This window comes from Poromitra crassiceps (assembly GCF_964638095.1).
Source record: "Poromitra crassiceps genome assembly, chromosome: 1".
NCBI classification, from domain to species: Eukaryota; Metazoa; Chordata; class Actinopteri; order Beryciformes; family Melamphaidae; genus Poromitra; species Poromitra crassiceps.
The window spans coordinates 92,311,227-92,326,192 of NC_139623.1; the positions used below are offsets into that span (position 1 = coordinate 92,311,227).

At 44.9% G+C, this 14,966-nt stretch overlaps 1 protein-coding gene across 1 annotated transcript in view; it reads right to left on the bottom strand.

The window, feature by feature from the left end:
• The window catches only part of LOC310800190 (oxysterol-binding protein-related protein 10-like), a gene marked incomplete at both ends in the record, with an annotated part of 167,710 nt that overhangs the window by 9,400 nt on the left and 143,344 nt on the right, over positions 1–14,966 (bottom strand). Inside the window, 2 exons of the mRNA XM_083662775.1 lie at positions 11,170–11,352; positions 12,200–12,386. Coding sequence (XP_083518901.1) covers positions 11,170–11,352; positions 12,200–12,386 — 370 coding nt within the window. The remainder of the gene's footprint in view (positions 1–11,169; positions 11,353–12,199; positions 12,387–14,966) is intronic.

Below are 14,966 nucleotides of genomic sequence, written 5' to 3' on the forward strand. Positions count from 1 at the left end.
TGTCCTTTAGATTGATCATGCAGAATAAACTGAAACAATTGTAGCAATTGTAGGAGAATAGCATTATCTAAATGATCCTACAATTGCTCCAAATCACACAGTGTAGCAGCTAGCGTTAGCATGGAGCACCACAGCCAATTATCTACTGTACCAGGGTCACATGGAAGATTATCTACTGTACCAGGTCACATGGAAGATTATCTACTGTACCAGGTCACATGGAAGATTTTGATGTTGACCAATCTGCCCAAAACATGGGGCCCTATCTTGGTACAGGCAATATCCCATATTTGCGCTTGCGCACCTGTTTGCACGTGCCTTAACGGCGGGTTCACACACACGCCTAGAGCGACGCTTTAAGCAACGCCTAAGAAACGCATAAAATTTAGGCGTCCTTGTTAACAGAAGAGAGCGTTCACACATACCGCTGCCACGCTGCGCTGAAGCCACGCTCGCGCTGCGCCTACGCTGCGCTGCATTTATCGTTTAGGCGTCTGTTCTATTTTTCAGCGTCTAGGCGTGCTGAACTGTCAAGCTGGCTGTTGTTTCTGACGGACTTGGGCCATATTTTCTACCGAGTTTGCCCAAAAGGGAGGGTGGAGCGCGAATTAACGAGTGCATAGTAGGAGAGCTGTCCTTCATGTGTTCCTCTATTAACGTCTTTTCTGTCAGATGTATATATACCCCCCCTGTCTCAATGCATGTATCACTCATGGTGTTGATGACTCATAGTCACATGATTACCCGAGGGAAAATAACAATTACAGCCGGCCAGGAAATAGACAGACATCGTCACTTGCACATTGCAATAAAAAAGAGGACTCACCCATGCTATAAATCAGATCTGAAAAGTGTAAAAAACCGCTGCTCATGTGATCAGCGTAGCGCAGAGCGGGGCTTCAGTGTGGCGTCCTGTGTGAACGCAAATAGGCGCCTAGCGTGCATGAAGCGATGCCTATATGCGTAGGCGTAGCTTAAAGCGTAGCTTTAAGCGTCGCTCTAGGCGTATGTGTAAACCCGCCGTAAGGCAGGGAAGATAGCAGTCCACCTTGTGCATGTGTCCAGGTGTTATGCCGAGTTTTGCACCCCCGCCCGGCAGCAGCTAAACACATCCCCACCTACGGGAGCATATTGTAATGATTTATACACAAATGTAACTGTTTAAAAGTGATATAATTGTCTGGGTAGACGTGACCTCCCTCCGTGACAGCCAATTAAAACAGCCCCGAAATATGTTGGGGATGCAATTCTCGGCGGGGATGCGGAAACGTTCACGGCACCTGCCGCAGCCGCAAATTAGAGCCGTGCCAAATCATCTGCGCCCCCAAAATACCAGCACAAATGGGGTTTGGGCAGTCTTAAGCACCAGAATTTTTCACAGGTGTGGCCAGGCAATGCCTGGGCGTTACATCAATCAGACCAATCAGATTCCCGTCTCGCAATCGCTGTTTGCGCGAGGCATGCAATATACTGTAATTCTCTCCATGCGTAATAGAGTGGACTCACTTGTGCTGAGGACAGAGAGTGATGGAGAGAGCTTATTGACAGATCGTCTGTAGTGCCAACGACTCTCCGGGTTATGGGATAGGTGAAGATGAATAGCCTATGTCCATTGTCCAACAAGTTTTCTCAATTCATTTCTGTCTTTGCGATGTCATAAACGTTTCTCAGTGAGTTATAGTTGATTGCCTCACTGAATTATCTGCTAATACCCAATTTTAGCAGCAGAATTTGATGTCCTGGCGTAGCAAGGCTGTGCGTAATGACATATCCAAAAGGAATTTTATTCTGCACTGCGCTGCATGGAGATTATGGTGCGCTCAAGCGCAGCGGGGTATTTAGCGCATAAGAGCTGTGTGTGTGTGTCAGAGAACCTGTTTCACTCACATCAGCCCTATAAAGCTCTAAAAGCTCTTAGCGCAAAGTAATTGCGCGCTGCTGACGATAGGATAATGCCATCTATCCCCACATTTTTGTGCTGAAACGCCTGGTTTGGCAGGTGTTGGCAATTATAACAGGCATGCGCTTGTGCACACCCCCAATTTGCATTGCGTGCGGCGTTAAACGAGCGCAAACGCTAAATTACCGCTTTTGAAGATAGGGCCGATGTTGTTTTCCTAATATTCAATATTCAAACGAAAGGTCATAATATCTAACCAAAAGTATGTGTTTCCAAACCACGTCCTCTACAGAAAGCCTGACATTTCACATTTCTGTGTGTGTGACGGTTAATTAAATATCAGATCAAATTAAAGTCGGTCAGTCAGTCAGTCAGACCGCTGTGAAAAATCTCTCTCTCTCTCTCTCTCTCTCACATACCCACAGACACACACACACACACACACACACACACACACACCCTCTCAGAGAAGTGTGTCAGATTACTAAAGCGAGCTATCTAGCTCCACCCCGCCCTCTGCTCTCATCCTCTCTGACAGTCCATCTGAGGAATTAAGCACAGCCACATCTTTCCCACACAAGCTCAGCAGTTCAATTAGAGCTCTGTCACAAATGTGATGTTTGGTTTATGACACTGAATACTATGTTGAATTATTCCCTCTCTGTTACGAGACAGGTGAGTGACAATATACTATTCTATGGGCTACAGTATCCTATCCTGCCATATCCTATTATTTTGATTACATTACATAGCTACAATATTATACAGAGCAGATTCACAGGGAGCTGGAGCCCAGCCAGCATGCAGAGAAAAACCCTGGAATATATATTGGCAGTTCATCACATTAACACACACATAACCCTGGAATATATATTGGCAGTCCATCACATGGCTAACACACACCTAACCCTGGAATATATATTGGCAGTCCATCACATTAACACACACCTAACCCTGGAATATATATTGGCAGTCCATCACATTAACACACACCTAACCCTGGAATATATATTGGCAGTCCATCACATTAACACACACCTAACCCTGGAATATATATTGGCAGTCCATCACATTAACACACACCTAACCCTGGAATATATATTGGCAGTCCATCACATTAACACACACCTAACCCTGGAATATATATTGGCAGTTCATCACATGGCTAACACACACCTAACCCTGGAATATATATTGGCAGTCCATCACATGGCTAACACACACCTAACCCTGGAATATATATTGGCAGTTCATCACATGGCTAACACACACCTAACCCTGGAATATACTGTATATTGGCAGTCCATCACATAGCTAACACACACCTAACCCTGGAATATATATTGGCAGTCCATCACATAGCTAACACACACCTAACCCTGGAATATATATTGGCAGTTCATCACATGGCTAACACACACCTAACCCTGGAATATACTGTATATTGGCAGTCCATCACATAGCTAACACACACCTAACCCTGGAATATATATTGGCAGTCCATCACATAGCTAACACACCTAACACTGGAATATATTGGCAGTCCATCAAATAGCTAACACACACCTAACCCTGGAAAATATATTGGCAGTCCATCACATAGCTAACACACACCTAACCCTGGAATATATATTGGCAGTCCATCACATGGCTAACACACACATAACCATGGAATATATATTGGCAGTCCATCACATAGATAACACCTAACCCTGGAATATATATTGGCAGTCCATCACATGGCTAACACACACCTAACCCTGGAATATATATTGGCAGTCCATCACATAGCTAACACACACACCTATGGGTCATTTATGCTCAAATCCAGCTGTTTTGTGTTTGGACTGTGGGACAGACACCCCATGTGAACAAGCTGCACACAGATTTGCCAGGCCCTTCTTCTCACTATGAGGCAACAGTGTTAACACTGAGCCAGACTACAATTGATATGCCACAAATTACATCTAATTGACTTGATCGTTGTTAAGGAAGTCATTCTCTACTTTCCGCTTCTTAATTGTGCTAAAAGCCATCTGAAGAGCTGTGTCTGTGTGTGTGTGTGTGTGTGTGTGTGTGCGTGCGTGCGTGCGTGCGTGCGTGTGTGTGTGTGTGTGTGTGTGCGTGCGTGCGTGTGTGTGTGTGTGTCTGTGTATGTGTGTGTGAGATCACTCTGCACTTGAGTAAGTGCTATTAAGCACAACTTACAGTAATAGCTTTTTACATCCACACACACGGCACCCGGCACGTGCTGGCATAGCCTACACACAGATCTTTGTAAAGACACTTAATACGGCCTGAAGATATTTGCTGGCAGGGCTGATCTGTTAGATCTGCTGGGGCTACGCATGTTAATCCCTGGCCTGGTAAGAGGCTTGTGTGTGTGTGTGTGTCAGATAACCTGTTTCACTCACATCAGCCCTATAAAGCTCTAAACTGTGTTTTCCCTCTGCCTGCTGCGTCTGAGACTGAGCACCGACTTTCACCTCAACACCTCCTGCTCCTAGTGTGTATAAGACATGGCTGTCACTTCGAGTTGGAATGAATTTGAGATGTCATGCAATTTATTCAAATATACTGTATTTCAAACTATTTATTATACAGTCTATGATTTCAAACCAAAAAATAAATAAATAATATACCCACGTTTTTGTTGTTGTTGTTGTTTTGGTCAGAGTCAAATGTTCTGTGGTCTCTAGTGATTCATCTCGTACCTGAATAGGCCTTATGCTGAAGGTCACGTGACCAAACCGGAATACGATACTCTCAGCTTCCGCTGCCTAGCTGGGCTCGCTGTAAACATTGAATTGATGGCGGCGATATACTGTAACATGTACAATCACTAAGATCAAATTTGTTTTTACTGTTTTGATTTGATTATCCTTTTTGAATATGGCGCTATTTTACACAAGATGCCTCCAGGAGCTACCAAAGATGAGCATAACCGATGTCCATCGCATATGCAGGGTGACTAAAACCCCTGATACCAAAATTGATTTGTTTTAAGGCTTTCAGTCTTTCTTTGTTGTAAAAAAGAAAGTTGTTTACGAACGCGCACGTTGTAATATGCGTAAACAAGAAGTAAACGAGACTGTGGATGCATTCATTACTTCCCTGTATGGATTAGCAGAGCACTGCAATTATGGGACGTTGCATGATGAGCTAATCAGGGACAGGATCATGGTAGGGCTGGCTGACACACGGCTCTCAGAACGCATGCAGATGGTGAAAAACCTAGACCTGGAAAAAGCCATCAACATGGCAAGACAATCAGAGGAGATCAAAAAGAAGCAAAGCACACTGAGGACTGATGCCAGTAGTGTGAAGCAGATGGATGTGAGCTCTGTGGACAGAGTGTTTAAAGGCAGACAGCAAAAGGAAAAGTCTAACTACAGCAAATCCAAAAGCTATGGAGCAAAGCCACACAGCAGCCAGACCAAAATCACACAAGCTCGCAGTGCCTCACCCTAAACACGAGTGCCCTGCAAACGATGCCAAGTGTCGCTCCTGTCCTGTGGAAAGAAAGGTCACTACCAGCGTGTGTGCCGTGCAGGCAAGGCTGTGCATGGTATCGAGGAAGAGGAGAAGGAGCGCTTCTTTCTTGGCTCTGTGACATTTGAGGACAAGACATGGACTGCTGAAATAGGCATAATGGGAAATAGCATCACTTTCAAACTGGACACCGGAGCAGATGTTACTGCGGTGTCACAGACTATGTTTAGCAGCATATTTTCCAATGTACAGCAGCCTGTTCTCCAGAGAGCAGAGAGACCCTTATTAGGTCCAGGACAGATTCCACTGGACATGTCGGGGTTCGCTAGACTGCAGCGGAGGAGCAGAGACAAACAGACCACGGAGAAGGTCTATGTGGTCAAAAATGTGAGTACGCCCTTGCTCGGGCTGCCAGCTATCATAGCCCTTGGCTTACTCATCCGCGTCAACAGCATGGACACGCTCAAGTCGAGCTACCCCAAGCTGTGCAGTGGGCTCGGTGTGGTACAAAGGCCGTACAACATTAAGCTTAAGCCTGGGACTGTGCCATTTTCCTTGAAACCCCCCGGGAGAATTCCACTACCGTTGGTGGGGAAAGTCAAAGAAGAGCTCCAATGCATGGAGTTTCACCTCTGGGCGTCATCAGCCGTGTGGAGGAACCGACTGAGTGGTGCGCCGGCATGGTGGTCGTGCCCAAGAAGGACAATGATAAGGTGTGTGCGAGTGTGGACTTGACCGGCTTGAATGAGTATGTGTGCAGTGAGAAGTACATTCTGCCATCAGTAGAGCAGAGTCTCGGGACACTTGCCGGAGCAAAAATATTCAGCAAATTGGATGTCAACATGGAGTTCTGGCAGATTCCACTTCCGGAGGGATCAGCCAAGTACACCACATTCATCACAACCTTTGGCCGATTCCACTTCAACGTCTTCTGTTTGGAATCGCCTCAGCACCCGAACATTTCCAGTGCATGATGGCTGAGGTCATAGAGGGGCTGGAAGGTGTGGTCTGCCACATTGACGACCTGTTGGTGTGGGGGCATGACGCTCAACTCCATGCTATACTACAAAGACTGGAAAAAGCAGGCATCATGTGGACAAATGCGAGCTCTCCAAGAGTGAGATGTTTTTCTTGGGTCATATCGTTACAGCTGCGGGCATCCGCCCTGACCCGAGAAAGACAGAGGCCATCACAGAGTTGGAGGAGCCCACAAATGAGTTTTCTCGGCATGGTCAATCAGCTGGGAAAGTTCATCCCCCAGCTGGCGGAAACAGATAAGCCGCTCCGAGACCTCCTCTCAAAGAAAGACTGTTGGGTCTGGGACGTGGACCAGGCAATGGCGTTCAAAGCGTTGAAGACAGCACTGTGTTCTGCTCCTGTGCTGGCTATGTATGACCCAAATAGAGACACCAAGGTGTCAGCTGATGCATCCTCGTATGCATGACGTAATGACGTAATGTAATGTATGGATTGGGAGCATTCTTCTCCAGAGATGGGAGGAACGGTACGGTAACGGTATGCGCGCAGGTAGAGAAGGAGGCTCTGGGCCTCACATGGGCATGCGAAAGGTTCCGGGATTTCCTCATAGGGAACATTTCTGCCTGGAGACTGACCATGAACCCCTTCTCAGCCTACTTGGAGCCCATACACTGGATCCCAATAATCCAGCGCTTCAGAATGTGGCTAATGCGCTACTCGTACAACATCGTGCACGTACCAGAAAAGTCACTTTGGACAGTGGACACACTGTCGCGTGCACCTGTGAAATTACGCATGTCTGCAGGAGAAAAGGAGCTGATGGAGAGCACCAACATATACATGGACTGTGTCATGGAGAGTCTGCCAGTCAGTTCCTTATACGCAGAAAACCTGAAAGAGCAGCTGAAAGCCGACAGTGTCTGCTCACGTGTCATGACGCTGTGCACTGAAGGATGGCCAGTACATGCAAAACAGGAACCGATGCTAAAAAGTTACTGGCCAGAGCGAGCTACACTCACAGTGCAGGATGGATTACTGCTGAAAGGCACACGGCTTGTAATACCATCAGCAATGCGGAACGACGTGCTAGCCAAACTACACGAAGGACACCAAGGTGTAGTGAAGTGCAAAGCACGGGCTCAATAGTCTGTGTGAAATGGTACTCAACTGCAGGACATGCATACAAGAGCGACATAATCTCAAAGAGCCACTCATGATATCTGAATGCCCTGAGAGACCATGGCAGAAGTTGGGGACAGATCTGTTTGTCCTGGAAGCGAGACATACCTGCTCATCATTGACTACTTCTCCAGGTATGTTGAGATTGCACAATTATCTCACACCAGGTCCACCGATGTCATTGTGCACCTAAAGTCAATCTTTGCCCGCCATGGCATCCCAGAGGTCCTGATGTCGGATAACGGCCCACAGTTTTCTGGACAAGCCTTTACTTCCGTTGAGGCTTCATATGGATTCAGGCATGTCACCAGCAGCCCAAGCTTTCCACAAAGTAATGGTGAAGCAGGACGGGCAGTCCAGACTGTGAAAAATCTTCTAAAGAAGGCCGCAGATCCTAATCTGGCTCTACTTGCCTATAGAGCCACACCTCTCCAGAGTGGTTACAGCCCGGCTCAGCTCCACCGCGGTGCCAACCATTCCCTCTCAGCTGGATCCTGCATTGCCGAACAGCAGTGCATTTGCTCGGAGGGAGAAGGAGAACTTAAGGGAATATCAGATGCTGCAAACTACAAAACACGACCTCTTTTATTCAAAGCGATTAGTGGACGACCCGCTCTACCTCCTGAGCTACAGCCGCCCCCGTGGGCTCCTATGTCAGGCTCCTATGTCACCTGATGTGGTACCCCATGCCGCACCTGCAGAGACTCCTTCTCTCAGAACTCGGTCTGGGAAAGCCATAGTTAAACCTAGTAGGCTTGACCTGTGAACTCGGGATAAAGGGAACTTGGGGACTGAAAGAGTTTTAAAAAAAAGTGTGGGGAAAAAAGAGAGAAAAAAAGAGATTTTCTTTTAAAGTGAAATGTGAAAAACAGAAAAAAAATATGTAAATGTTATGTGGTGTAGTTTTGAGCACTTTAAATAACTATATCTTTAAATAATGGTTTATGTTTACAGGATTTAAATAGGGTCATACATTTCTACAGAAGAGCCAGAATACTCATCTAAGTTTTCACAAAGGAGTTCACTCTTTGTTTTCTAAAAAGGGGAGATGTGGTGTATTCTATTTCTATGTGAATCTTCTGTGTGGTTTGATTCTATGTGCTGTGACTAACAGGAAGCCTGTGTAGGACAGCCAATGTGAATGAGTCTGGGGGCGGGTTGTTATGGGAGAGTTTAACCTTGCGATGGGCTGCGCTTAGCGGCAGTGCCCTTGGAAAATAGTTTCAAACAATCCAACTTGCCGTTTCAGCGTGTAGCAACGAGCTAGCGTGTAGGTTTCTGCCGTTAGCTTGCTAGCTAGTTAGCGTTGTTGTTTTCACTGAGGTGGCAGGGCACTATTTACAGCGACACACAGGGAGGAGGGAGCGGAAGCCGCTCTGATTGACATGGTCGGAGCCAATGACAGAGTTTGTAATAAGCTGGGAGCGGACATCCGGCTGCCACCGAAACAGTCGCTCCAATGGGAGAGCAGAGTAGAGCAGGGGAGGGTTTATCCCAGTAGGCTAATGGAGACCTGTGGCGCCAGACTCCTCAGACGGAAGGGAGAGGAGGCTGGCCAGCGAGACTAATTCCTTCATTACTAACCTAATGATGCAGAGCTAACCTTAGCAAACATAGGCTAAGTAACGTTAATCATAACGTTAATCAGAAATTTGCAGAGTTCTATCAGATTAGCGTTATAGTGACATAAGTAAGGTTTCATTATGCTTGTTCGGGACATCTACGTTAACATTAGCGTTAACGCTAGCTAGTTAATGTTAGCAAATCACGTTTCAAGATCAGATTAGCGTCAGCTAGTGACATAATACAAGTAATGTTCCATTATGCTTGTTCGGGACAAATATAGTCGCAGATGTATGAAGAAGTATAAAGCTTAAAATTCTAAATCCATGTTGGTGACAGGAGTTTTAGATGTCACCCTATATGTGATGGACATTGGTTATGCTCATATTTGGTAGCTCCTGGAGGCATCTTGTATAAAATAGCGCCATATTCAAAAAGGATAATCAAATTAAAACAGTAAAAACAAATTTGATCTTAGTGATTGTACATGTTACAGTATATTCTCTTTACCAAGCCAACAAGTCTTCCAGAGAATCTTGAGTGACCATAAAACACTTGGTTTAAGCGAGAACAAAAAATAACAACGGGGGGGGGGGGAAATCTCCCGTTGTTATTTTTTGATTCTCTGGAAGACTGTTGGCTTGGTTCGAGCCTTAAAACTCGTTATATTTGGATTTATCGAAATGGAGAAAATGGGCGCGGAATTTACTTCCGTGGCAAATGATGTCATGAAAAGTCACGTGCCTGTTGAGCTCTATTGCTTGGTTTGTCCAAGTAAAACTCTTTTTGTGAGGATTTTATGAAACGTCATTAGAAAAATGAATCGAGAATTCACTCCCTTCACTCCATGCGGAACACGGAAGAGGACGTGACTTACTGTAGGCACCCTATAAGCTATAAGAGGGTGATAGAACACTAAACAGGGATGATTATTGCACATCAGAGACTGAAACATTAGGACACAATGAATTTTAATCCCCTCTACAAAAGATAATGGTGATCAGATAGGTGACAATTATCACAGAATATACAGTATATCAGTCATCCTCCCTTATTCATGATTTTTTTTAATACTTTTTATGGCATTTCTGAATTAGGGACAAAAAGTGAATGCAAATAGATAATGCAATCTTCCGAAATGCAATATAGATCCATGGATTGACTCCCCCCCCCGATTCCCCCCCTTTTCTCCCCAATTGTATTTGGCCAATTTTTTCCCCCTGCTGCCCCGGGCGCTGCTCCACCCTCTGCCGATCTGGGGAGAGCTGAGACTAGCACCATGCTTCCTCCGACACATGCGTAGTTGCCAGCCGCTTCTTTACACCTGACAGGGGGAGCTTCACCGGCAGGACGTAGCACATGCGAGGATCACGCTATTCCCACCAGTTTCCTTTCACCCCGACCAGGCGGCGACCTGACCGACCAGAGGAGGCGCTAGTGCAGCGACCAGGGCACACACCACCAATCTGGCTTCCCTCCCCTAGAAACAGCCAATTGTGCCTGTATGGATGTCCAACCAAGCCGGGGGTAACGTGTTGGGAACCTGCGACTCTCGTGTGGAGTTTGCATGTTCTCCCCGTACCCCCCAGGGGGTTCCTCCGTACATAACCGAACCGTACAAAGCGACCACTGCTCCTGGCCTGCCCCCTGGAGGAAAGGACAAGCCTGGATGGGTCAATTGCAGAGGACATATTTCACCGGCCACCGTCAGCATGAGTGTGTTGTGGCCGCATGCATGTGTTGAAGTGTTCGTGTGACAATAAAGACCGGCTTGTCCGTCTGAAATCGTGAAATCGTGTCGTGTTGGTAGGTAGGGAATCTACCGCTACACTAGCCCAATGGATTGACATTCTTACTGGAAGTTTCTAATCAATATCAACTAATATCTGACAGGCATAAATCCCCCCCTCCCCTATTATGTATTTCTCATTTTGTAAAGAGTTTTTTTAATTGGAGCCTGTTTAGCCACCCCAAGCCTTCACAATTGCATCAAATCTGAGTAAAAGATAAAAACCCAAAGCCAGTCCAGGAAATGCGGCTGATGTGAATCCACTCACCGTGACTCAGACTGGCCCTGCTTCTCCAGGGGCCGGATCTTCTTCTTGATGATTGGCAGTTTGGAGCTGTCAATCACCTTGGTCTCCCCGCTACTGTAGGTGAACTCCAGCGTGCCATTCCACTCGCCCTGGGCCTTGCACACAATGCTGCCTGTCTGGTTGTGCTTCACCTCTGCTGTGACCCTGTCAGAGATCAGCATGGCTTTGGATTTCCTTTTTTTCTTTTTACATTTATTTAACCAGTTAAAATCCCATTGAGACTGGAGTCTCTTTTACAAGGGAGAACTGGCCAAGAAGGCGGAGAAGTTACACGTCGGGAGTAGGCTACATGGTTGCATGTAAAAAACAAAACAGTACAGATTCAACAGGAACACAGACTACCAACTACTCTCAAAAGGAGAGTACCAAATGTGTGCAGCAGCACACCATATGAAATACAATAGAAAGCTTACAGATCAAAATACAAGTTCCTCAGATTACAGAGGACATGCTATAGAACATGACTAAAACAGCAAAATCAAAACAATATGTAATCAGAAAAGGAAAATAATACTAAAGTTAAATTATTAAACATCAAAGCAGGAGCAGGTAGTTGTAAGGAATTCGGCTACTTTTTGTTTGAAAACCGGTACAGAAATCAGAGGCCAGTGTAAGACTGGACTGAAGGTCGTTCCAAGACCAAGGACCAAAATAAGATAGACTTCTTTTACCTGCCTCAGTCCGTACCGGAGGTACTTTAAGACACAACCAGGTATTGGATCTGAGATTGAGAGTATTTTCAATCAATTCCTACTTAGAACAAATGTACATGTTTGCATCTCAAACATGGTCTCGTTTGTTACAGTAATAATGCCAGGCTATCACAATTAATAAAAAATAAAAAATAAAAGCAGAGAGGGCAGAGTAAGTAAGCACTACAAAACACCACACCACACTGTGCCTCGTGCATCAACATGCAGTCATAAATTCATAATGTGATGAAGTCATATTATTATTATTAGATCCAATACATTTGCATAGATACACCCACCTGTGTACTTTTCCCCCATAGAAGGGCTTGGTGTGGAAGGTGACTGTGGCAGAGTAGCCGCTCTTGGCACAGCTGATGGTCACCTTTCCCCCCAGCTCCACCCAGGGCACGGTGAGGATGGAGCGGGCGTAGGCACAGGGCAGTGTGAACACATACTCCTCATCGTGCTCCAAAAGGTACAGCACACCTGGGAGAGAGAGAGAGAGATTGACTGTGACTAAAACGTGGACACTAGATAGCCAGACAGAGAGAGATACAGACAGAGACAGAATATAACCAAAAGCACAGTCAAAATGAGAGCCAGATGCCAATAAGTGCACCGATTGAGCTGATGCCAGAGCCAAATAAAGCCACATTACCCCTCTCTGTATTGGATTATCATCCCTTAATATGCTCTTTAGTAATCATATCATCCACTGGTACATCTGCATGGTAACTAATGCAGAGATTAAATGGGCTTCAGGCCAGTTTATACATGGAAATTAAAAGCCTGCAGTTGGAATTAACCACTAAAATTCCTAATAAGTAAAATACAAACCACAACAAAATGCAGCTTCTTATGCTTTGGAAGTGAGGTTACTGCACTGCTAATGGAATGAGACAAACCAGTGTGATGCAATGAAACCGGCTGACATCCCTCTTGTTAAAACATATTTAGAACACCTTATTTTGAAAGAGAGAGAGGAAGTCAAATAAAGAGAGGAAAAAACACAGAAAAGCAAACAAATGTGTATTCTGGTGAGGTAGGGAACAAAGTTGAAACTAGTTAGAATAGATGTACTGGAATAAAGATGTGTATTACTTGCAAAGTAAAATGTTGCCTCTTCAGTGTAATTTTCGCTTGTGCCATAAACAACAAGCAGGTTTCCAGTGAATCTGTTAATCGGACAGGTGTTGCAAGTTCACGTGTGAGTTCACGTGCAGACACTTGAAGGTCTTGAAACACTTGGTAAACTGGAAACACTGGCGCTTGGTAAGCTGAATCTGAACTGGGAGCTTCTGCAAGGTTGGCCATGAGGTGAATTTACGAACAACTGCGGAAGACTTGCTGTAGTCGCACTAATCGTGCATTCCTTTATAACTGGGAAGTGGTAATCTTACGACTTCAAAGGTCATGAGCTGGGACGGTGACGTCACCAGAGCTGGTATTTCCCATTCCAAACTCGTAGGAGCCTCAGCAGCCCCGACCTCAAGAATCCAAGATGGCTGCGCCGCGCAACAACAGTAGTTATAATCGTAGTAATGTTGTTTAGCACTTCTGTTTTGTTTGTGTCTCATTAAATCAGCTGTACACACAGCACTGCGTAACATCTATCTGTGTGGACATGAGGCTGCAGTGTTTGTATGCACAAAATGCCATGTTATCAACTGTTATTGCTAACAATGGCTAGCCTAGCTAGCGACTGGATCTGACCAATGAACACTGAACTTCTCAGCTCAAGTTTTCTGCAAATGGAATGCTAACAAAACGGGTGCAACGTCATTAGCCTCCACATCCCAGTTATTTTGCGATAAAGGAATGCGATTATAGTTCCACAAGAACAGATCACTCTACAAAATGACATCATCAGTGAGATATTACATCACCAGTGGAACCATCAATGAGTGACATCATCAGTTCCAGAACAAGGTGCCACTCTACAAAATGACATCATCAGAAATATGACATCATTAATGTTGGCATCATCACTGTGGCCTCACTGTAGTTATGACATCATCTAACAGTACCCCCCTCTACGAGCGGCGTCACTGTAGTTATGACATCGTCTAACAGAAACACAATGTAAGATGCAGTGAAGAGGCCGGTAGAGGCTGCCAGGCTGCTTCTTAATGATGTTCTCATTTCTTTACAGTAATTAATTATACTAATGTCTCAAAATGGATGTGGTGATGATTTACTGATATTAAAATGCTACACATACACTGTACCCAGTGATGAACAAGCTACTTGGAAAATGTAGTAAGCTAAGCTACCACTAGATTAAATATAGCTTCACTACATTGAAGCTACCACCAGAGAAATGTAGCAAGCTAAGTTACGAGCAACATGGCAAAAGTAGCTTGCTACATCGAAGCTACTTTCTTTTTTCTTTTTACATTAATCAACTTCATGCCAAACCAATGTTATCTCAGTCATGAAGAAAAACTTTCCACCAAATAGGCAGGCAGGCAGGCAAAAAAAAAAAAAAAGCCCAGTTCAATTGGTTAATCTAAAACAAACAAAAACTCTCACTGCCACAATATTCAAAAACAGAATTCCAAAAGGTTTTTCCGACAATAAAACCATCATAAATAAAACACAGTGATAGAAACAATAAAAATAAATGTATCTGGGGAAATGTAGCATTTGTGGGACGCTACGGTGCTACTTGGTCTATAAATGGCTTTGCTACTGAAAACGCGAATTGATTCAAAAGGAGCGATGCTACCACCAAGCTACTGAGAAATGTAGTTACTGTAGTAAGCTACTGCCTAACACTGACTGTACCCCTGTTAAATGCAATCAAATCAAATACATCAAACACCTATTTAGGGCAGGGCAATATGGACCAAAAATCACATCTCTGTATTTTGAGGCTGAATGTGATACACAATATACATCTTGGTATTTCTACGAAGTGTGCTAAATGTTCAGTTGAAAGTCAAAGCTACATGTGAGATGTCAGAAGCACTTTTATTAAAACAAGACTGTGATCAAAATAAAATGCAAAGACAGGCTTTCCTTCCCTGAGTATTGGTGCTTTCACAAAATATTGACACAATGTGG